General features: G+C 36.5%; 2 protein-coding genes across 2 annotated transcripts; one reads left to right on the forward strand and one right to left on the reverse strand.

The window, feature by feature from the left end:
• Positions 1-3,462: 3,462 nt before the first annotated feature.
• LOC129750039 (uncharacterized) lies at positions 3,463-4,472 on the forward strand. The gene is made up of 2 exons (XM_055745238.1): positions 3,463-4,152; positions 4,222-4,472. The coding sequence occupies exons 1-2, from the start codon at positions 3,475-3,477 to the stop codon at positions 4,411-4,413; spliced, it is 870 nt and encodes a 289-aa protein (XP_055601213.1). The 5' UTR covers positions 3,463-3,474; the 3' UTR covers positions 4,414-4,472.
• Positions 4,473-5,039: 567 nt separating this feature from the next.
• Positions 5,040-6,078, reverse strand: LOC129750087 (uncharacterized). The gene is made up of 2 exons (XM_055745301.1): positions 5,382-6,078; positions 5,040-5,304 (listed from the first exon to the last, which is right to left on the reverse strand). Exons 1-2 carry the CDS (start codon positions 6,063-6,065, stop codon positions 5,116-5,118), a joined length of 873 nt encoding a protein of 290 aa, XP_055601276.1. The 5' UTR covers positions 6,066-6,078; the 3' UTR covers positions 5,040-5,115.
• Between the last annotated feature and the right edge of the window lie 18,956 nt (positions 6,079-25,034).

The following is a 25,034-nucleotide window of genomic DNA, read 5'->3' on the forward strand; positions in this document are numbered from 1 at the left end:
AGATTACGCCTGATGGTGGTACCAAGAAGGACATCGAAACCCGGATCAGAAAAGACCGATTTGCGTTTGCGAGTCTTCGAAACATCTGGCGGTCACGCCAGATCTCTCTACGAACTTAGATCCGAATCTTCAACTCAAACGTCAAATCCGTATTGCTGTACGGGTGTGAAACTTGGTGCACAGGGCGAAAACTGCAAGTTTTTGTGAATCGCTGCCTGCGGAACATCATCCGCGCTTGGTGGCCTGGCAACTGGATCTCAAACGTTGAACTTCATCGCCGGTGTCATCAAAAGGCGCTAGAATTCGGGAACGTAAGTGGAGATGGTTTGGGCACACGCTGCGAAAAGATGAAAACGAAATGATGAAAACGAGGCATCGAAGAAGAGGCAGGCCCGAAAGCTCGTGGCGGCGAAGTCTAGCCGCTGAAATCCGCACAGTTGACGAGAACCTTGGCTGGCAGCAAGTGAAGACGCTGGCTCCGGATCGCCAGCAGTGGAGATCTTTTATCTCAGCCCTACGCGCCGGTCAATCGGCGCTGGACCCTTAGGTAGGTAGGTAGGTTAAGTCACTACGAGACAAACAAAGTGATCGGAAGAGAAGAAAAAGCCCAAAAGAGCCTCCAGTGAAAAGGGTGAGTCAAAAAGAAAAAGAAGAAATTAAGATGGCCATGGTTCTAACACTAAAATCGCCACAGGGCTCTTTTTTCTTCCTCTCTTCCTTTTCTTCTTCGCAGCTTTCGGAAGGATCCACCGCTTCTTCGAAAACTGACAACAACACGGGTGGTCGCATTATCCGAGGGCCGAGCAGCAACCGGATCCGAGAGCCGACAGAGGAACTGGACCGACGAGCCGAGAAAAGGCACCGTATCCGCATGCCGAATAGGAATCGGAACGGCAAACCGGACAGTGTTCGAATCCGGGAGCAGAGCCTGCGAGCTAATCAGGGATCATCGCAGTGGAGCGAGCCTCGCTCAGGAAAGCGACATCAATCGGAATCCCGCATGGCGCGGTTTTCATCTACAGTTTCCGGGATCAAAGTGCTCGTCATTATTTCGCCGTCGAAGCGTGGGAGTCAGCCGGCTCTGCTCAGAGCCACCCACGCGCGTGTGCCATTGGTTGGTCTGTCGATGACCATTTGCAAGCGAAAAAATGAGCGTTTTCGCTACACTTTCGATGCCGTGTCGGAGAGGCCTAGAGGCCAAAATGTGAGTGCCCAATCACTATTTTCTACATTGTAAATGTTCGGCGGGAGGAATTTACTGCTCTCATAAATTGAACAAAGTGGCAATGGCCAAAATAAAAAGCAAAATTTATTTAATCTAAATCACATGTTAAATTTTACTTCGGAAACAGTTCCGAAATCTCTTTGGCTGAATTGATTGAGCTAGCCGGAGCAAAAGAAAAAGGAAGAAGAAAGACTTCAATCTTCTTTTCCTTTTAAGCCAATTAATTATTTTCTTCTTACAGAGTTCAAAAAATTAGATTGAATGAAATACTTACCTTCATCTTATGTTAAGAAAAAATGAAGCTTATTGTGGTAACTTTCCTAGGCAAAACGATTATTAAAACGAACTTCATTTCAAGGTTATTAAACATGCAAAAAATTATTCTTCCATGTAAATGTCCATATAAAGCCCGGTTACAGTTCCTGTGAACTAGGACGCGAACGTGAACGTGAACTCACCACAGTGAAAAAATATTTCGCAGTGAACTGTCAAATCGGTCAAATCTTCTAAATTAGCAAGAGGTTTGTTCAATGACAGGTAGAAATATGGTTTCGACCGGTAAATGACAGCCATTCAACCAATGTTTTGATCGGTACTAGTCGAATCGGTGCTCAAATTTAAATTCAAATTTCTCAAAAAATACATAAAAAACATATTGTTCTTCTTCAAAACATATTCAGCTTTGAAAAAAAAAGAAGAAAATAATCCAAAAATCCTTATCTATAAATCCAATGAATATAAATTTAAATTATGAATTTAACGTACTCTCAAAAAGTATTTATCGATGAAGGAGTAACGAGCTTTAGCGATTTGTTTATTTTGAAAAGATTATTGAAAGGACGTTATGAATAACTTCTACAAAATAGCCATTTTTTTGTTCTTGAGGCGAAAAAAATTTTCAATATTTTTCCTTAATTTAAGTGAAACGATCGAAAAGGTTTTTATTAAATTAAAATGCATCAGTTCACTTTTGTTCGTTAATTTCGCTGCTTTTCAGGTTCTCCTTAAAACACATTAATTTTGAATGATTTCATAAATTTTCCAATTATTTCCATACCTTTTCTAAAGTACACATTTGAACAAAGCGGAATCCATGTTTTTTTTTTATTTCATTGGACCCTGGCCATTCGATGATCCTCATTTACATTTATTTGTTGAGAAACTCTTCCAATAGGTGCAATTAAATGATGCCCAAGCGGATTTTAAATTAAAAAAAAATCGTATACGTTGCATTTCAAACTCGTAGTATTTTAGGCCTTTAATTGCCTCTAAATGTGCTTGCAATTTAAAAACTAATTTTTATGGAGAAAAATTTTTCCGTCATCGGTGAAAAATGTTTTCAGAATGCACATTGCCATTCGGACGTGAAAATGAACGCGGAATTTATATTCACCACTCTTGTTCGTTTTCCGTATTCACGTTCGCTCAGTGCGTTTACACTTCGAGCGGAATGTCAGTGAACGCGGAAAAAATATTCCGCAGTGAAAATCGGGGGAATTGAAATAAAACCAATGTTAAAGGGTTTTGAACAAGGAAATCAGTTCAAAAATAATCACTCAACCATTCCGCATCTATTCCACCTAGTTTCGCAGCCATGAAATGCAGCATATTCGAGTTTTTGAAGAATATAAGAATTTTCATTTTCACGTTCGAAAGAACTGTAAATGCACCTTAAAATTGAATCGCGTTGCGCTTATTCAGGAATCAACCAAATCATCTAAAATTTTCACTAAAAGGTAACCCAAAATGCATTAAAAAAATTTATGGAAAAAAGTCAATTTTTGCAGCGGTCTACTGTGCATGTTCGAGAGCATTATAAATTGTGTAGGTATTAACTGCGGGAGCACCTCCTGCGGAATGGCAGAACACTGACTTTTTGATCGGATGCCAAGGTTCCACAATCTTATTAAGAATCCAAAGTGCCATTTACAATTCAGAGTTTTGTGCAAAATTGAGAACCAGTTTTGCAGTAACATGTCACTATAAAGCTATTGAATTCTGCGACGGAACCTCGAGACAGACTATTTTGTGGTTCAAGGGCAAATATGGTTCTAAGTGAATTGAATGGATAAGGTAAGATGTTTTTTTTTCGTTGAAGTCCCATGCACCCGCTTTTGGTATTCCCGAAATTAAAACAATAATCTCATTGATCCAAATACACCATCTGCATCCGCTTGAGTAAGCTATAAAAGGTGGTTCTCAAGCAAGGGATTCAGTTTGATTTATCTAGTCTTCAATCGATATTCAAGATGAACAGACTAGCGCTCGTGGTATGTTGTCTTGTTCTAGCGACGTACAACGTCGAAGCTGGACCTTTAGAAACCTCCATCAACACTTTCTTGAACACGTCCACAGTGAAGTTGAACGAGTCCATTGCACTGTATAACACCACCCTGGTAACATCTTTGAACTCCTCGCTGGTCGTATTGAACGCTACGGTTGCATCTTTGAATGCAGCATTTTCATCGATTTTAACCAAATATACGCCGTTCGGCGTTAATACCACCAATCTGAAAAATGGTCAGACCTTTATCGGAGTCACTCAGCTCGATTACAATACGCTATGGCTCAAAAAAGGATACGTCAGTGATATTCAATCGCACTTTTTGACTCAAGTGGCAGCTGTAAATACTTCATTGATGAGTTCGGCAGCCACTATGACCGTCGCTTCTCAGTATCCGTCATTGCCGAGCATCAGCGGCACAACGTGTTTGAATAAATACGGAGCCCTCTTGACCGGAAGTCCGGTATCCGTGGATCGATTGACAACCTGCGTGAAGAACGAACTGCCTAAGGTCGTTGCCCCAGCGGCTAATGCGACCTCCATTTTTAATTTTGTGCAAAACCTGGCCCCAATGCTGCTCGGAATGGTCAACAGCGTCTGCTCCCCGGGTATCAACACCCGCCTCAGTACCTGTATTAGCGCGGTGAGTTTGTTACCTAGTGGTTTTTTTGTTCAAGTATTTATCTAGATTTAATTTTTTTCCACATCGCAGTTCTTCGATGCGCCCAACTGGAACACTCTAACGTATGGATTGCCAAATTTGGCAAGTGATTTTTGGAACAGATTGTACGCGGTGAATGCGTTCCGGGTCAAACGTTGTGCTAGTTTGGTCTCTGCGGATATTATATCATTGGCACAGAACTATACCAACCTGATGACCAAATGTATGGCCACCGGTTCCTAAAAACACACACTGCTGTGCAACATTCATGGCTTGAAATATAGACGGGTGATTTTTAAAGAGGAAATGCCAAATTGTTCGAATAAGTACATTCGGAATTCGATAAACATAAATAAAATGTACGATGATTCCTTCTAACAGGAGCATTAGAAACAGCACAAACTGTACTCTGCGCAATGCTAGAGATGGCCTCTCTAACGTTGGTGCTTTTTCTAATCAAGAGTTTTGTTCTTTCCATTTTTCAGTAGAAATGATCACAGCCCAGATCCTTTCCCAAGTTCTAGAAATTTAAATACATTTTTGTTTATTAAACTTTATTTCTAGGTTGATGATTGTTGTAGATTTGGTACTTTTTTTTAAACAAAATTATATATCTATACCTCGAGGTAAATTATCTGTATGATGTCTAGCTAATCGTCTTCAACAGATAAGGCCTTGTATTAGATTGTTGTGACAATATGATTTGACTGAAACTTGAAAAGAAAATAGATAGAGGACATGTCAACTGCAGTGATCCAATATTGTGATACGTGTAGAAAGAAAGCTGTTAAAAAAATCAAATTTTAAGTTTTGAGACAAATAGAAAAATAACTATTGGTTTGTCATCATAATAAGCAAAAAACAAGATGTCTTGATGAAACTGAATTTTATTGCAAAACCTCATCGTTTATTTCGCTAAGAATGTGTGACAATCGCCCTAGACGCTTAAACGCCAGTGGTCATGCAGGTGGTCATCTGCGAGTCGTACTGGGCGGCCAGGGCTTGAACGTCGCCGTACACCAGATCCAGACAGCGTGTCGTGCGGAATGCGATGACGTTGATAAGCTGATAGACCATGGCGTACGCCTGCTGTGGTAGCGAACTTGTGAGCATACCGAGATCAGCGCCGAAGAACTGCAGGGCAAAAGAAAAGAAATGATGTTAGGTTTGTTTACTGCAAAACAATGGTTAGAGTTGCTAGGAGACATTACCGCACTAACACAGGTGCTGCTCTTGATAGACGGAGAGCAGATGCTGGTGACCATGTTTAGGATCATCGGGGCCAGATTTTTGGCAAAGTTGATGAGCGTAGTGGCATTGGTAGCCAGAACTGCGGTTTTTGGAATTTCGTTGGCCACACAAGTGTTCAGCCTGTCTGCCGAAACCTTTGAAGTGATGAGCATAGCTCCGTATTTCTGGTAACATTTATTGCCATTCAACGCAATATTTCCGATCGTAGCAGACTTGGTTGCTATGGATTCGGCGGTGGCGAGAAGTGTGGTCCTAATCTGGCCTGCTTTGTAGAGCACATAGCCCTGAAGATCACTCATTCCTTGGATCAAACTGTTGTTCCACGAGTTGGCGTAGGTGGTTAGTGCGGAACTCAGTTGGCTCAGTGCGCTGCTAATATAGTTTGTACTTACACCGGCAGATGCATATTTCGTTAAAAGAGGGAATAAAGTTTGATTGAAAGATGCCAAGGTGGAGTTCAACAGAGGCAGGGTTGAGGCTATAGCTGCAAGTCCGCTGCTATTGTAGCTGGCAATTGTTGCGTTAATTTTCACTATCGAAGTCGTTATGTTGGTGTTAATGCTGGCGCTGAAAAATGTCTCAGCCCTGGCCACATTACAGACCGGCACCAGAACACAACACACAACCAGAATCAAGCGATTCATCTTGGCTCGGCAACTGTGGCAATCAAACTGGATCGGGTGCTATTGGACTTCGTTTTATAGTGTATCGAACTTTTTTTCCTCAACAAAAGACTCGTTGTTTAAGGGCATTTTTCCGTCTGAAAAGTTCATGAATTTCAGCGACGTTTCGGTTTTCACGAAAAACATGGGAGTAATATTCCAGTCGCTAACGATGGTAGACGATTTTTTTCAATTGTCTGGCGAAAATTTTGTTTGCAAATGAGGGAAAACATTCGTTTTAGAATTATCAAATGATAAACATTGACTATTAGACCGCTTTAAACTTTGTATGGAAATTTCAAATTTATGAATTTTTAAACCTCCCGTAATTTTTTTTGATGGTTTTCACTGCCGAAATTTCAATAAAAATTTCGAATGCTTTCCATTCAGTTCTGAATCAGCGCAACTATTTTTATTTTCGTAAGAAAATTTGTATGGGAAAACAATATTTGTCATTCAAAAATCACCAATTTTTTTTTTATAAAAATGGTTTTATTCGTACAAAATATAAAAGTTTACAAGATACATACATTCGAAAGCAAAATCAAGATTTTCAGTAGTGCACATATTTCTTCAGTCTAATACAAAGGTGACATACACAGTAAATTTTTGCCTCGATTTCCAGCAAAAAAAAATGCTGGAAACATTCAGCAATCTAAATTTTTGCTGGAAACCAGCAATCGGTTTTCTAATTGCTGGATTTTTCAGCAATCGGTCGTATTCTTGTCATTTTTGCTGAAAAATCAGCAATCGGGTTTTAAATTGCTGGACTTTCCAACAATTGGTGTAGTTTGCTGGAAAATCAGTAATCGAGCTGTCAAATTGGAGCCTGTAAGATTTCGCATGCTGAAGCAAGGTGAGACTCTTTTTTTACGATTTTTTGTAAGATTTATCCAACTATTTTTATTTTCTTCTAAATTTTAGCAACCAGACATCAAGACAAGGGTAAGTTTTTATTGGACAGGTAGATATTCCATGAATTATACTAATCAAAACTCTTTTTTAGGTGGCGGATGATCAACACTTTGGCACAACGCTGCCGCCCCAAAGCCGATGTTGGAATGAAGAAAAAAATATTTCTGAAAATAAATACATCCCTTTATGAAAAATGGGAGAGAATAATTGTTTTTCATTGCTTATTATATGCGAAGCCAGTATTCTTTATTTAATCTTGAATTGAAATATAAATTTGATACTAAATACAGCCGGTTGTTTTGAAAGAAAAAGCTGGTTTCCAGCAATCTGGATTGCTAATTTTCCAGCAATTTGAATTGCTGGAAACCAGCATTAACGTTTGCTGTTTTAATTGCTGGAAATTTTGCTGGAAAGTCAGCACACAATGGGGAAAAAAGTGTACAAACCGCGAAGAAATTCAATATCTTTCGTCCTACATGACCCAAATCTATGAAATTATACTTTCCTATTGTGAAAATTTCCGGAGAATCGATTGGACATAGTTTCAAACGCCGCACAAGCTTACGGATGGAGATATAGTGCCTTTTTAACCAATAATTCCCCTATATTTTGTAAACATTCCAGAAAAACACTGATTTGAACCAGAGAATTTTGAACGAAAACAGCCCTATCATGTGTAATTTTTTTCTGAGAAATCGAATGAAGGCTGTTTTGGCCACCGCACGCTTCAGAAAATGGAGTTATGGCTGTTTTTACCCTTAATTCCCCTATATTTTTCAATTATTTCTGAAAAAAGCTTGTTCGGACTTAAAAATTTTGAACCAAATCCGTTGTATCTTGTGGAGTTTTTTTTCCGGTGAATCGAATGAAGGCTGTATGAGCCCCCGCACGCTTCGGAAAATGAAATTATGGCTGTTTTACCTTAAATTCCCCTTAATTTTTCAAATTGTTTAGAAAAAGCATGTTCGAACTTGAAAATTTTGAATCATTTGGGACGTATCTTGTGTGATTTTTTCCGAGGAATTCAATAATGGTTGTTTGAGCCACCGCACGTTTCGGAAAATGGAGTTATGGCTGTTTTTACCCTCAATTCCCCTACATTTTCCAATGATTTCACAAAAAAGCATGTTCGGACTTGAAAATTTTGAACCAAAAGGGTTGTATCCTATGTGATTTTTTTCCGAGGAATCCAACGAAGGCTGTTTGAGCCTCCGCACGGATTGGGAACAGGAGTTATGGCTGTTTTACCCTCAATTGCCCAACATTTTTCAAATAGCTCAGAAAAAGCATGTTGAGACTTGATAATTTTGAACCAAATGGATTGTATTTTGTGGAGTTTTTTCCAAGGAATCGAATGATGGCTGTTTGAGACACCGCACGCTTCATAAAATGGAGTTATGGCTGTTTTACCTTCAATTCCCCTACATTTTCAAATTGTTAAGAAAACGTATGTTCGTTGGATTCCTCGGAAAAAAACACATAGGATACAACCCTTTTGGTTCAAAATGTTCAAGTCCGAACATGCTTTTTTGTGAAATCATTGGAAAATGTAGGGGAATTGAGGGTAAAAACAGCCATAACTCCTGTTCCCAATCCGTGCGGAGGCTCAAACAGCCTTCGTTGGATTCCTCGGAAAAAATCACATAGGATACAACCCTTTTGGTTCAAAATTTTCAAGTCCGAACATGCTTTTTTGTGAAATCATTGGAAAATGTAGGGGAATTGAGGGTAAAAACAGCCATAACTCCATTTTCCGAAACGTGCGGTGTCTCAAACAACCATTATTGAATTCCTCGGAAAAAATCAAACAAGATACGTCCCAAATGATTCAAAATTTTCAAGTCCGAACATGCTTTTTCTTAACAATTTGAAAAATTAAGGGGAATTTAAGGTAAAACAGCCATAATTTCATTTTCCGAAGCGTGCGGGGGCTCATACAGCCTTCATTCGATTCACCGGAAAAAAAACTCCACAAGATACAACGGATTTGGTTCAAAATTTTTAAGTCCCAATAAGCTTTTTTCTGAAATAATTGAAAAATATAGGGGAATTGAGGGTAAAAACAGCCATAACTCCATTTTCTGAAGCGTGCGGTGGCCAAAACAGCCTTCATTCGATTCCTCAGAAAAAAATTACACACGATAGGTCTGTTTTCGTTCAAAATTCTCTGGTTCAAATCAGTGTTTTTCTGGAATGTTTACAAAATATAGGGGATTAGGGGTTAAAAAGGCACTATATCTCCGTTCGTAAGCTTGTACGGCGTTTGAAACTATGTCCAATCGATTCTCCGGAAATTTTCACAAAAGGAAAGTATAATTTCATAGATTTGGGTCATGTAGGACGAAAGATATTGAATTTCTTCGCGGTTTGTACACTTTTTTCCCCATTGTGCAGCGGGACAAAAACCAGCAAAATTTCTCTGGTTTCCAGCAAAAAAAAAATTTGCTGTGTATGTTATAAACAATTTTAGAGCGTTATTTTTAGCTTCTCGACTTTTCGATTTTAGTTCTGGGAAAGCAAACATGTCATAGGAGATATTTCTGCCTACAATCGGATCTAAATGCAGCTTCAGATGATTCCATAGGTGGCCGATGCGGGTACAGGCTGAAAATTTATGTTCCAACGTTTCCATTAGATACATTCGGACAATGTTCACAGTTGGGACTGGAAGCCCTTCCAGTTCTTGCCATTAGAGCATCATTAGGAATTTTTTTAATCACAAGGAGGTACAGTTGGGATTTTTCTTGGGGATTTAAATCGGATTTGTGTATGTTTCGCCATATGAGCCTTCATGCCACGTGTGGGTGTTCCTCGACGACTTTTGGCTTGTTCAAAGATTGTCTGTAGTATATGTAGAGAGCTGAAGTTGTCGGTTGATCTTTCATCCGATCTTCAATGTAGGGAATTTTTTTGGCGATAGTTTTTAGACAGGGATACAAAGCTGGGATACCACTGATTTATGGGGGGTTGATCATTTGAAATGTGAAAGATGCAGCAAAAGAAGTACAATCGAGGCTTTTTTAAAAATCTTGTTAGAAGAAGCGACTCTTTTGGAGTCATCCAATCATAAAGGGTGATACGGTCAAAATTTAGTCAATATCAACTTGACATATATCTTTCAATTTAGCATTTAAAAAACCTGAACACCCCTCATTTTGAAAGTGTGTGTGTGTAGAATGTTGCTCCCATTTTGATTTTGGAATTCACTCTTCAGTTGTCAAAATACCGTCCAAGGAAGAAGAGCAGCGCATCTAAGTTTAGCTCGCGCATCGCGAAAATCCGAGCTATTCGCACGCAAAGCTGGCAAAATCGCTAAAAGTTGCCAAAGCAACCGTTACAAATGTAATTAAAGTGTTTGGGGAACGTTTTTCGACAGCCAGGAAGTCTGGATCGGGGGGAAATCGAAAACCGGAAGCCGCTGAGACGACAAAGAGAGTTGCCGGTAGTTTCAAGCGGAACCCTAACCTCTCTCTTCGAGATGCCGCAAATAAGCTTTGTGTATCGCCTACAACCGTGCACCGAGCCAAAAAACGAGCCGGACTATCGACTTACAAGAAGGTAGTGACTCCAAATCGCGATGAAAAACGAAATACAGCGGCCAAAGCGCGATTCCGGAGGCTGTACACAACGATGCTGACGAAGTTTGACTGCGTGGTAATGGACGACGAAACCTACGTCAAAGCCGACTACAAGCAGCTTTCGGGACAGGAGTTTTATACGGCAAAAGGAAGGGGAAAGGTAGCAGATATTTTCAAGCACATGAAACTGTCAAAGTTCACGAAGAAATATCTGGTTTGGCAAGCCATCTGTACCTGTGGCTTGAAAAGCAGCATTTTCATAGCTTCCGAGACTGTCAACCAAGAAATTTACGTGAAAGAGTGTTTGAATAAACGTCTGCTGCCTTTCCTGAAGAAACACGGTTGTTCCGTACTGTTTTGGCCGGATTTGGCATCTTGCCATTTCGGTAAAAAGGCCATGGAGTGGTACGCCGCCAACAACGTGCAGGTGGTTCCCAAGGGCAAGAACTCTCCCAACACGCCAGAGCTCCGCCTGATTGAGAAATACTGGGCTATTGCCAAGCGGAACCTAAAGAAGACCAGAAAACTGCTAAGGACGAGCAGCAGTTCAAGGCAAACTGGCTTTCTGCGGCGAAGAAGGTGGACAAGGTGGCTGTACAAAATCTGATGGCAGGGGTTAAGCGTAAGGCCTGGCAATTCGGATTTGGAAAAGCGGAAGCCTAACTGAATATTTTTCCTGAATTTCATACTAATTAAATTTGAAAAAGAAATTTAATTTGATTTTTTAAATAAACGATTTCACCGATTTACACGCGTTTTCCCTTGACCAAATTTTGACCGTATCACCCTTTACTTATAGGATCCCCTTGCCGGACAGAACATTGAATGGTGTTTCCATTAACAACTACACGAGATGAAGAAAGACACATAATCTTATTAATAAGAGAAACAAAAGCTGAATTAAAGTTAATTTTCTGCATAACTGTGAGAAGGAAGTTTTTGTTAATAACTTTTGCAGATTTCCTTACATGGTAATTTTAGATTATTCAGAGACTGAATAATTTCGGTTCAGGGGTCGCATCATGTATGAAGATGAAAACAACTGAATTGATATCAATCAAAATTCTGAGTTGTTTTCATCTAGCGAGTTTAAAATCCTGAGATTTAGCGAAGACGCACACTTTTTCATCCGCTCTATAGATGAAATCTATTCAAAGCGCCTTAAAAACCAATGTTTATTTTTTTTTATTTTGATGATTAAAGATATGAACAGAGTGAAAATTTTCCAGGTTAGTATAAAATTTGATGGTTCAGTGGTTAAGTTTCATGAGAAATTAAACGAAGTTTTTCTTCCCACAGAATTCTAATCTTATCGGACGCATTTGTGGTGGTGGCGGAACTTGATTTGCACGTTCAATCAGGGCTATATTCTGCTGAGATGAACCTCCCACTTCACCTACTGGATCCAGCCGGAACACCTGCAATGGAAGCGGCATTCCACGACTGGCAACTCAGCCCATATCTGGGCCCTGAGCACCTTCCGGAATAGGAAGACCGATGTTGGTGGTCCCTCCATCGTAAGCGGCCCGATGTTTCCTCTTCGGAGCAGAACGAATCCTAGAAATATTTTTTTCCCGCTTCCGTTGTGAATTACATTTGAATAAATATGGATGTCTATTACTAAAACATGTATAAAAACATTTAATTTTCATTGAAATCCGAAATTCCTGCAAATTCTGCCGTAAAATTTTATAAAATTCTGAGTTGTTTTGGCTCAGACCGTTCAAACGCTCCTTTAAGATGCCTGATTGAAAATAACTCAAAATTCGCGAAAACCTTTACAATTCATTTCTGAGTTTTACCGCTCTAATCAAAATTTGAGTTTTCCCAGTTTTGGCGCATTTTGAATTGTTTTCCTTCAAATATGAGTCACGAAGAATTAGAGTGTAGGCAGTTGATTTCGACGATTCTGTCTTTGATGGCAGTCACAGCTTTGAAAACGTTCTTTTTACCATTCGAACATTTTTGAATGTCATTCAGTATATTGTTTTCCGACATAATTCTTTCAAGTCGTGTTTTAAGAATCCTAGAAAATAGCTTGAAGTCAAAATTCAAAAGAAATATATGAAATATGCAGGGTGGCCACAGAACCGGGAAAACCGGGAAAACCGGGAAAAAACCGGGAATTGAAAATCGAACCGGGAAAACCGGGAAAAAACCGGGAATTCAGATCCAAAACCGGGAAAATTTACCAAAGAAAACCGATATTCATTTTTTTTTCTAAGATTGAATCCCTGATCAAAATTCAAAATTCAATTTCCAAGTCAGAATTTTACAGTTCAAAATTGTGTAAGAAGAATATCTTAAGTTTGGAAATTTTAAACACTCTCAGATTTCTCTTCAACTACCTCAAAATTTAGTTTCTTTTAACTAATTTTACTGGAACCTAGAATTCAAAACTGCCCGAAAAATTAGATGAGAAATTCAAAAAACCTCTTAAAATTTGTTCATTAAACATCATTACAATAGTTTAAAAAAAACTCTCAATCATATAAAAGCAAGCAAATTTCGAATGGAAATGGAAAAAAAATGAGAAAACTATATTTTTCCAGTGATAGTTATTAACTTAAGAGTTAGACACAAAACAATCGATCATCTTTATGCACGACACGGTATTTTTCCGTAGCTTAATAATAAAAATTAGACATTGCCGAAAATTTGCATAGTTAAAAAAGAAACCATCTCCTATCAACCACACTGATTGGAAAATTAACTTTTTTCGATCACTGGTCATAATTTATTCAGAAAATTTTAAATTACACTTTTTAAAGCCTGACTATGTTAAGATTCCTTTGAAAATTTGCGAAAAAGTCTAATGAACTGATTTCTAACCTGATCCGTGACGAATATTGAAATAAAATTTAGAAAAAAACAGTGTAAATATTTCCTAAATATTCATATTTGTATTTTAAGTGACGCATTTGAGAAAAAAAAATCCTTGAAATTAATGTAAAAAAGACCCATGTCAAAATAACAAAATTATTGCCATAATATTGATTATTTTTAGTTTATTTCTTTTCGAAAGCACAAGTCAACCAAATAAACGTTCTTCGGTTTGCTAGGGGGGTTGACAGCTAATTTGACTAATTCGAAGGCGACATATCCAAATATGCAGTTTGGTGTTTTCTGCTGGCTCTAGTTTTCGAGATTCAGGGGTTAACTTTAAACAATTTTTAGCCACATTTCAGAACTTTTATAAGATACTCAAATCTTAGGTTTCGATTCAATGATTAACTTTTACGAAGACCGTGAATAGTTGAAACTTTTGAGCAAACTGCGGCGTCCTTTAAATTTGTTTTTCACAGTCTGGTGAATTATGAGAATCTAACGATATTTTGGAATAGTTTTTTAATCAGAAGGAATCAAATATTTTTTTAAAGCATAAGTCAAATCAAGTTTGAAGTATTCAACTAAGTTTTAAATTGAATTTAAATCTTTGATATCGAAAGCTCATAAATATTCTTCAACGATGTCACAAATAGTTACATTTTTTCTATTACTTTTTTAACTTGAGGATTTTTAAACTTGATGATTATTAGTTATCAATGGTCAATGATGTATTTTGCTTAGTACTTAGGAATTTTTAAATTTCAAAACCCAATATCACCAGAACTAGATTTGACAGAATCTAATAAATGATACGAATTCATGACGGCACAATCAATTTGTGAAACAAAGCTTTACAGATTTGAAAAGAAGTACGTACATATCATGTTTTTATTGTAAAATGCATTTTATAACTTAGCTCATAGTTTCTGATAATTTTATGTACACTGTCGAGTCTTTTTCAAAACCTTATTTTTCCACTTTTCAACTTGTTTTTTGCATAAATCCTTAAATTTAGCTTTTGCTTAGCATTTTTTTGAAGAAATTTATAAGATTTGTTCCTGATACAGGAGTTAATTCCAAGCAAACATTACAAAATATGATATAACTCTTTTATTAACCGGAACAATCATCTAATTTTACCCCGAGAAACTGACTCAACATAAACATTGAACAAATAACAGTTACTTTTTTCACTGAAATTAAATCCACATTTTTCTGCATAGCAAAGCTAATTCTACACTGAATGAAAAATGAAAACTTTGAGATTTTCATTTGATGGAAATATTTTTACTGTAGGAAAATATATCTGTTATTTAATAATTTTAATTGTTAAAATAATGTAGGTACGAAATCAGTTTTTTTTAAAATTAGAAATATAGTTTGCAATGTTTGACAGTTCTGAATCATGCTAAAAAATTTTTGTTTTTAAGTTCGAAACCAAATATGGAGTCGTGTGCAGCAGAGAATTAAGAAATGTTTTTTTTTTACTTTGTATTTCTACTACCAAAAATTACATTGTTCTTTTTTGAATTTCTTTCAAAATTTGCAATTTTAATATATCAAAATGTTATCTTGAACTCAAAATCCATGAGTCTTGAAGTTCAGATTTTTTAAATAGTGTAGGTAGTTTAATTCGAGTATCTATCAATCAATTAAAACTGCAAAATTTAATTTTACTACGCTTTGAAAATCAAAAATAAATGTTTCATATTTTTATTAATTTACGATTCTTTTAATTTTATTCTAATAAATTTAGATATCATAATTTTCAATTCCTTTTGTATTTTTTTCCGATATTCATTTTGAAAATGAAATTTCTTAGTTTTACACAAATAAAACAATGGGCGAATCTGAATTGAATAAATGTTTTAAATTTGGTCTATATCTCAAACTTTGAAATGCTGTTGAAAACCCCCAAAACTGTTTAATAGAGACTCTGTAACTTGTTGCCCATATCTTTTTTAAACTTTTGAGGTCAGAATTCAAGATGCAAAAACAATGTTTGGGGAATGGTTTCTAATAAGTTATTCATTGCAACAAGTTGCAAAAAATTTATTTTTTGAACACGAGTCGTAAATTTACCCAACGAGGCTTATCATCCAACTCGGTGGATAATTACGTCGAGTTTTGCAACAAGTGGCGCACACAATTTAATGAAATTTTGAAAAATCCTTTGAAAATCCATTAATTGACCTACAAGAAGTGCATCTTGCAAATAACCACATGTCAATGATTATGCAAAATGACTGAAAATTTGTGATGAAGTAGTGGACTGTAATTTTGCAGACAAAAAACAGTTTGTATTAAAAATTATCGCTTTTCGATAATGTTTTCTGTGTCCAAAAGCTAACTTTTAAGCACTGAATTGTATAAAATACAATTATAATAACGTTTCAAAAATTGAATTTGATTTTTTTTGCAAATATTGACTTCTTTAATTTATAAAAAATCTGTACTGAATTCTAAAGAATATATTTTCAAAACTTAGCTTAAACAGAAGACAAGTTCTTCGGAAAATGATAGGGTCAACTTAAGATATCATGAACAAAGATCATGCTTTTGAAAATTTTGCTATATGCCGAGGAAACTGGACAATCAAAGTCTGGAAAACCTTAAATTTTTGTTCGGGAAAACCGGGAAAAAACCGGGAATTTCAAAATGAAAAAATTGTGGCCACCCTGAATATGGTCGAATCGATTTTATTGTTTCATCTGAAGTCTTCTTTTTGGTTAACACTATGATACCATCTGCAAAGTTTAGGTGAATAGTTTCTCTGATGGCTTCATTCAATATAAGATTTAGTTGACCATGGAATATGTCAAAAATTTGTAGGTGTAGTTCTTTTGGGAGTCCATCGGATCCAGGGGATTTTCTATAACCACTGCTTTTGATGCCGAAAAAAAAAATTCTTCAGTAATTATTTCATCCATTACATCATTATTTGAAATCGGTTCCGGAGAAATCACCCTATTACTGGGAAATGTATTACTTGTTAGTGTACTGTGAGCAGAATAAAGGCCTTTAAAATAATTGAATACAAAAGTTTATATTTCAGAGGGATTGCTTAGCGTTCTATCAGCGTGATAACTGATCGCCATTTCGATCTTTGATGATAAGCGCTGTTCAATGCTTTCTTTTAAAAACTTCTTTGATTAAAATTATTAATATACCTTCAAGTCTTAACTGGTTATGAATTTACAATTATGTAAAATAAGAATCTTCATTGGCAAGACATTGAATAAAGTTGGAATTTAGTGCCGAAAGAAGACAAGAGCCCCAGAATACACTGAGGATCAGATTTCAGCTCTTATATCAAAATGTAGCTGGATGATAAACAATTAGGTATTCCGGAAAATGTTTTGTTTTGGACGACGAAAGTTACTTCCTTTTCGAAGACGCACATCCCCGGAAACAATTCCAAGAATAGTTCTACTACATCTCCAAACATTAAATACAAGTTCAAACATAAGTTTGAACAGAAAGTGATGCTGTACATCGTCATTTCCGAGAGAGATATTTTTAAGCCATGGTTCAAGCCGTCTGGTTTGACTATCAATCAGGAATGAATGTTTGAAGGAAATGTTGATGCCATTTCTACACAAACATCATGCAGATGGACAATACGTGTTTTGGCCGGATGAAGCGTCATCGTATTATGCAAAACAACACAATCCTTCCTGAATACCCATTCGATCCCATTTGTACCTAAGAACCACAACCCGACAAATCTGCCTCAGTGTCGCCCAATCGAGGATTTTTTCGGAACTTTGAGTCAAGAACTACAAACAATCGATTGCTAGAATCAAGAGATGTATTCAAAAAGTTGAAATGAACTTTTCAACTGTTCACAAATTTTTTTCAACAATGGACAATGTACCTTTATTTCCAATAAATCAAATCGGTAGCAAATTTTGAATAGGGCGAATGCGTTATAACATAACATTACAACTATTTCTGACATCACTCGAGCAAGTTTTTGAGTCCTTGTAATGTTCTATTGTTTAGCCAAAAAAGTGCACAAACTTATCAAATGAATGTTTACCTATTTTCCACAATTATCTCGAAAACAATCAGCTTATTTGAATTTCCTGGATGATATGATATACAAAAAATACTTCTTCCAGACACAATTTTCATGCACAATTTAAATGCGTTGCGCTGATTCAGGAATCAACAAAATCATTCCAAATTCCACACTGATGCTTGGTGACCCAAAAGGCATAGAAAAAAACATATATGGAAGGAAGAAGTCAATTTTTCCATTTCCTATTTACTCCATCTAAGCTAATTTAAAAGTTGGCACATTTCTTAAAAAGCACAACTGACTAACATGTAGAAGGAATGAAAAGAAATTCAATTTTGGATTCTAAAACTTATTTCTCAAAACTTCGAAATAGATCGAAAGAATCAATCGAACTTGCTGACATCCGACATGTGTTAAGACCTAGGTCATGCAAATAAAAATTTTGCTGCAGCATATTTGCAGCATTTTTTTTCTTTACGACAGAAAAATGAGCACTTTTTGAAAAGATTTGTAATCGTTTATGATAAAAATTCGGGCCGGAACCAAACAATATCAACAAAGCTGTTGTTTCATAGATCAGGCATTCTCAGTTTGGTGAAACTTGTAAACATGTAAACTTATCCAATGCAAAACTCTCTCAACGACCTAAAAAAAAGGTTTAAGAATGGTCATTCTAATGAAACAAAACTTAATGCCTGCTCACTGGTTGGTGATTTAATCAGATCAATTTGACATTTGAGCGCTTTTTTTGTTTTTTTCTTCTGTTTTCCACCCCTGGGTTAACACATTAAGTTTCGGATAACCTCCGAAAAAACTTGAAAGTTTATTTTAGCCTATTATTGAAAAATATTCATTAAGGTTTTTTTTTAAATGAATGAATGAATAAATCTTTATTTTAAGAAATGATTAATTTAACAAATAGGTATAGTATATAATTTCTGTTTGCCATGTTATTTTTGCTAGCATCGAAAACCACATGGCATTTATTAGTTCAGCCAAAAAATACTTCTGATCGCGGAAACAGTGAAGTGTCTTGAATTTACCCGCCATCATGAATGCTAGACATTGTTCCGAAATTCGGAAAAACGGTTGCTTCGGCCCTGACACCCTTTCTAAGTGGTGTCCTTCGAGATGTTTTTCGGACGTGTTATTGCCCAAACTGTTTTTAACGCGGAGCTAGACAGAACTTGGAATTTCCAGTTCGAGGCAGACTTTCATTAAACATTTTCCATTGTTTGGGTTGATCATTTTCGTTTTTCTAAGCCAGTACTCAAGTTGCGTAAGATACACTTGTGTAGCTTTGAGTAAATATGAAGAAAGGTTGACGTTTCCAAGTATGAATGACAAGTGTTTTCCTTGAAAAAGAATAGAACAATGTTCATGGATTATCTGTAAGAAACCTTGAACTGGATTTTGCAATGCCTCGTTTTGGCTGTTGTAAAGATAAAAAATCATTTATATTTGTTCCAAATTTAACTGAATCTCCCGTTTATAAAAAAAATTAATAACAATTTTGTATTCGGAATCTGAAAAATAACGCGAAATTCAGATATTAAATCATTTTTTCATACTTTTCTGATGAAGAAACTTCAACTGTTCAAAAAAAAATGTAACACCCCACACAGTAAATTTTTGCCTCAATTTCCGGCAAAAAAAAATTGCTGGAAACGTTCAGCAATCTAAATTTTTGCTGGAAACCAGCAACCGGTTTTCTAATTGCTGGATTTTTAAGCATTCGGTTGTGTTCTTGTCATGTTTGCTGAAAAATCAGCAATTGATTGCGTGCGACCGGTTTTCAAATTGCTGGACTTTCCAGCAATTGATCTAGTTTGCTGGAAAATCAGCAATCGAGTTGTCAAATTGGAGTCTGTTCGTTTTCGTATGCTGATGCAAGGTAAGACTCTATTTTACGAATTTTGGTTAGATTAATATAATTATTTTTATTTTCCTCTATATTCTAGCAACTAGATATCAATAAATCAAGGATGAGTTTTTATTGGACAAGTAGATATTTCATAAAAGATACTAATCAAAACTATTTTTACAGGTGGCGGATGATCAACACTTTGGCACAAAGCTGCCACCCCAGAGCCGGTGTTAGAATATTGAAAAAAAAAAATTGTTTTTCTGGAAATAAACACATCCCGTATTGAAAAATGGGAGAAAATAATTGTTTTTATTGCTGATTATAGGCACAGCCAGTACTCAAAATTTAATTTTGAATAGAAATATAAATTTGGTACTAAATACAGCCGGTTGTGGGTTTCCAGCAATCTGGATTGCTGATTTCCAATTCGAATTGCTGGAAACCAGCATAAACGTTTGCCGTTTTTTTTTCCAGCATTTAAATTGCTGGAAACTTTGCTGGAAAATCAGCGGGACAAAAACCAGCAAAAAAAAAATTGCTGTGCAGTATCTTCGATGCTCATTTTCTCCAAAGCAGTTTTTGTGTATCTGCTGTTTTCTTCTATCATTCATACCTATATTTTTCTATATTTCATGATTACAGTTTTTAAACTTTGAGATTTTGTAAAAATTTTGTTGTTGGTTTTGGTGATTGAATATATTATATATGTCCTTCTCTTACATAAGTGCGCAAGATCAAACCAATAAAATTGCAAAATCATAAACCATCTAACATGTAATGAAAGTTTACTAGACGTTGACATGAAATCATCGGCTAGAAATCAGGGGAAAATAATTTTGTTCGATTTTTATGGAATGACTAGCTGACCCGGTAAACTTCGTTTTGCCTGTTACTTAATAAATCGTTGAAAAATGTTTACAGTTCTTTAACCTCTTCGTGCTCGTGAATCAGTTTTCATGAAAATCGTCTTCAAGTTGTTCGAGTTTTGTCCCATTTCTAGATGATTTTGTATTGGAGCCCCCCTTCCATTAAAAGTGAGATTCTTGTAACTATTATACAAACCATCTCTGACCCGGAAAACACTCGGATACCAAATTTCACTTAATTCCGACTGACCATTCATACGTGCTGGTGTTACAAAGAAAACGCCTCCATTTTTATGTATAAGATCGCAATTTGGGTGTTAGGTGAAAGGGCTAAACTAGAAGAAGTGGAATTTTGCTATTTGACGCCAGCTTCCGATTGCCTTTAAAATGCTTCAATAGACTAAAAATCGCATGAAACTTCCACAATATGGGTACAAGGTGAAAGGGCTAAACGAGTAGAAGTCGATTTCCGCTATCTGACACCATCTTAAAATCCAAGATGGTGGCTTCCGCTGAAATAGAAAATTTTGTAAACTTCCTAAAATCGCATTAAACCCCCGCAGTATGGGTATTGGATGAAAGGGCTAAACTACCCTACAAGGGCCTACAAATCAGATTCTACTCCGTACCCGAGGCTGAAAGTCTCTATAATAAAGAAAAAAAAAGATTCTACTCCAATAATGAACTTACTTGGAGGTGAAATTATTGGTATAAGATTCTACGCCGGACAACAAGCTTTCTAATAACTGGCATTGTTTTCCCAGCGCAACATTGCATATGTCTGAAAGAAACCAAATTATACCTAGATATCCAATATCCTACCACAAGACAAAGGAGGATGGAGACAATCAGCCAGCAAGAATATTGTCGCATGAGCGCTGTGTTTATGTAAACAGACATTAGGAAAAAAAAAACATTCTCTGTTGCCAACCGACGGCAAAAAACCTCTAGCCAAGATGAGCTGGGCGTGTTTCCCAAATTTTGCTTTTTTTACGAAGCTCAAAGTGCAAAAACAATTACGAAATACAATAAACAAAATTACAGTTTCATGACGCCTTCAACAAGCAAAATATACAATAATGTTTTTAAGGTAATTGAAAAAAAAAATCTCGCCTTACCGAGCTCGAACTCCAATCCAACAATCAAATGTTTTGCCCAAGGAGTGCGGTAGACGAATCATGATAAATCACTCAGAACAAACATTTATACGATAACCTCTAAAAATCTCAATATATGAACGACTTATATTATCATTTATATTACGATTTCATGTTAGCTGGCTTGGAAATGGTGTTAAACTGACGGAAATTCGATATAGCTTCATTGGGCAGAACACTGGCCTGCTGAGCCGATGTCCATGAGTTCAAGCCCCAGAGTTGTACCGGATAAGTTTTTCAACGACTGTTTGCCTTCGCCAACTGCGTCGTTGATATAAAGACGCTTATTACAAAAAAATACTAAAACAAATAAAATCGAAAAAAAACGAGTAATAGCAACTTTTACTTCTATAATAGAAGATGCTGACGTCACACAGTGGGCCAGGAACCACAGTTTTGCGGTCAAAATTGACTGCAGGCCAGAAGCTTCGTTGTAGCTCATCGATGTCTTCGACAAAGTTACTCGACTATATTTGCGCTATCTATTGATGGATTTGAATTAGTTCTATTTTTCTCCGCAAGGTGGCTAAATCTAACTTTTTACAAAAGCAAGATACAGGCATGGTTTCTTCTACAAAGTTGTTTATTATCACCCTTATTCTTGTTTTCGATCGGAAGACATTCGTTCGAAAGTTAGGCAATTTCGTATTCTTGTTTTCGTTCGAACGAATGAGAATAGTTCGATCTTTCGAACATCGTTCGTACGAACAAAACATTGCATTCCCGTTTTCGATCGAACGTATTTTTTCTATGGACTGTCAAACGCGAGCCTGATGCTGCGAACCAGGATCGTTTAAAGCAATTAATCAAACTTAATGCCGGAAAACAAAAATTATTTCAAAATAACTGAATTGTTGGGAGTAAAACTTAGTTGTAAATTGTTGTGATTTAAAACACAAACTGAATGGCCGGGCATTTCGCATTCTAATTTTTTTTTATCGTTTTTCTTCTATCGACTGATGAAAACGGGCAATTACAGAAAAATATTCTGAAGCTAGACGGTTGAGAAATATAAGTGGTTCAGAATAGTTTTTTTTGGAACTGAAAAAAAACATACTTTTGATAAAGAATTTTTAAGCATATTTTTATCTCAAACTTTATTTCAAATCTTCTCTCTTCCTCTCAGCGGGTGAAATTTTAAGTATCAGCTACGGTAGCACATTCACAACCACCGGCGGCTTCTCAGTGGACCATCTATTGAACAGCTTAGACCGCTCCGGTGTCGATTGCCAGTTTTTCCAATCCGGATTTGATTCTGGTATCAGCTCTCGCGACTGCGGCTTTCGACCTTTACCTTATTTTCCAATATTTATCGGCCACCCGGCCTGGAACCTGTGCCTTGACTGCTGCTGCTGATAAGGATGACAGTAAAATTCGTTGTCCCGTGTCCCGATGGTCCCGATCAATCAACAGTAATTTTTCTGAAAAGAAACGTCATTTTAACATATCACACTCTAATTCTCCTCGACTCAGATTTGAAGGAAAACAATTCAAAATGCGCCAAAACTGGGAAAACTCAAAATTTGATTAGAACCAGGCTTCGGATTCATTTGAGAGCAAACACCCACGGAGCTAAAATCTGCTCTCACTCTTTAAGCGGCGTGAAGGAATGAGAAGGAGTGACCATTTACCTCGAAGATGTCATGCTCCTAGGGAGTTCTTTTTACCTCTCGCTCCGCTCTTAAAAGATAAATGAGCGCTCTACGGGAGCGCTCCCTAAGAGAACGCTTCAAGACAAACGTTATGAGCTGGGAATCTGGCTGGTTCGTGTTCGTTTGTTTTGGTTTGCGCCGGCGGTGTCATTTGAAAATGATTCAATATGAATAACGAAAGGTAGCACGTGTCCCCGCTGATTATTTTGTTGAGAAGAATGGCTCAAATAAGCAGATTGTTTTGTGAAGTTTACATGCAAAATTTAAGTCAAATAGCACAAGAAGGGCCTCTAGTTTGTAAAGAAATTTGAAATATTATCTTCGGGTAGCTATTATTTCATCAATAACCGTCAAACGGGGCATTATGCAACAGCCGGGTCAGATGCTACATTTGTATACCACGTCAAGAGGTATTTTTTTTTTTTTTGAATATAATGTAGTCAAGTTAACATTTAAGGATAACAAAATAATGATGACTAATTTCCTAACATCGTGAGATAGATTTTTAAATATTTTGATTCTCATAGAAAATTTAAAAAATTGTGCCAAAGATGTTCCTACAATTTTTTTTAAATATATTTTTCCAATGCCCTTATAACATACCTTGCCTATATCAACACTGTTGGTGTGATGTTTTTTTTTTTGGAAAATCAGCATTTTTTTAATAAATATTTGAATAATTCAGTTACCAATCTGGACTAAAAATTCATCAAAATGCAAATCAAAGATTCACCTTTTAAATCTTGATTCCATATGCTGTTATGATTGGTTCACGTCACGCGTTTGTTAAATTCAAAATATCATCAATCATAACATGAACTTTTATGGTTTAAGCTAGATGATATGTTACCCCTAAATGTATGCAGCACCTTTATGGTTTTAAAACCATTTTTGACAGAAAAATATAACATGAACTTTTATGATTTAAACTAGATAATTTTGTACCCCTAAATGTATGCAGCACCATTATGGTTTTAAAATCATTTTTGACAGAAAAACATAACATAAACTTTTATGATTTAAGCTAGATGATTTTTTACCCCTAAATGTATGCAGCACCTTTATAGTTTTAAAATCATTTTTGACAGAAAATTGTAAAATTTTATTCGAACAAAACAAAAACTTACTGCATTCGGTGCTTTATGCGTTATGACATCAGAAATATATCTTAAACTATAAATTTTCAAACGTTTTCATTTGATTTTTTCATTCATTGTTGCCACTTATCTAGACCTTTTTTAGAAAGGTGAAAATCGTATGTTTTTGCAGATTTGAAAATATCTGGGGAAGCAATGATTTTTCTGACTACGTAATTTTGATGTCCCATCAACCTTAAGCCTTTTGATTTAAAAGCAGAATGATTATCTGTGGACGTTAAGTTTTCAAAAGCCATTTAGGTTGATAAGTGTGCAGGATGTTCTTGTTTACAATACTTCTTTCAACACCGGCCGATTTCTTTGTAAAACATATTATCTGAAAGCCTTAACTTCGACAATCGTTTTACATGAATATTGAATGTAAATATGAGTAATAATGTTAACGTTGTTTAGGTACAAAAATAGTCTAAAATTCGTTTTGCTTAAATCGTCGCACTGCAACCCCCAGCAGCCAGCCAGCAGCTGTGAGCTACTTGAAGCAATCAAATATGTACCTAACTCGAAGCAATTCTGAATCGTCACACGCAAAGTTATTTCTCCCAGGGAGGCCTCTTTGGGAGGAGCGCAGAGCCTCCGAGGGAGCAAAGAGTGACTGGCGCTCCTAGCGATTCTGGCGGTAAGAGAAGCGAGAAAGAGTGGTTTTCGACTGCCAGGAGTTTGGGAGTTCCTCCTCAATGAGTGGTACTGCTCTGCCTCTTATGAGTCGCGCCTCAGGATGCGTCCGAAGCCTGATTAGAACCTCACAACTCAGAAATGAATAATAGGGGTTTTCGCGAATTCTGAGTTGTTTTCATACATGCACTCAAAAAGACCGTCTAAACGCTCTGAACGAAAACAACTCAGAGTTTTATAAAATTTTGACATGGTTCCGAAAGGGCTCATATTTTATTTGATGAAAAAAGTGAA

The sequence above is a fragment of the Uranotaenia lowii genome, chromosome 2 (genome assembly GCF_029784155.1).
Source record: "Uranotaenia lowii strain MFRU-FL chromosome 2, ASM2978415v1, whole genome shotgun sequence".
In the NCBI taxonomy this organism is placed as follows: Eukaryota; Metazoa; Arthropoda; class Insecta; order Diptera; family Culicidae; genus Uranotaenia; species Uranotaenia lowii.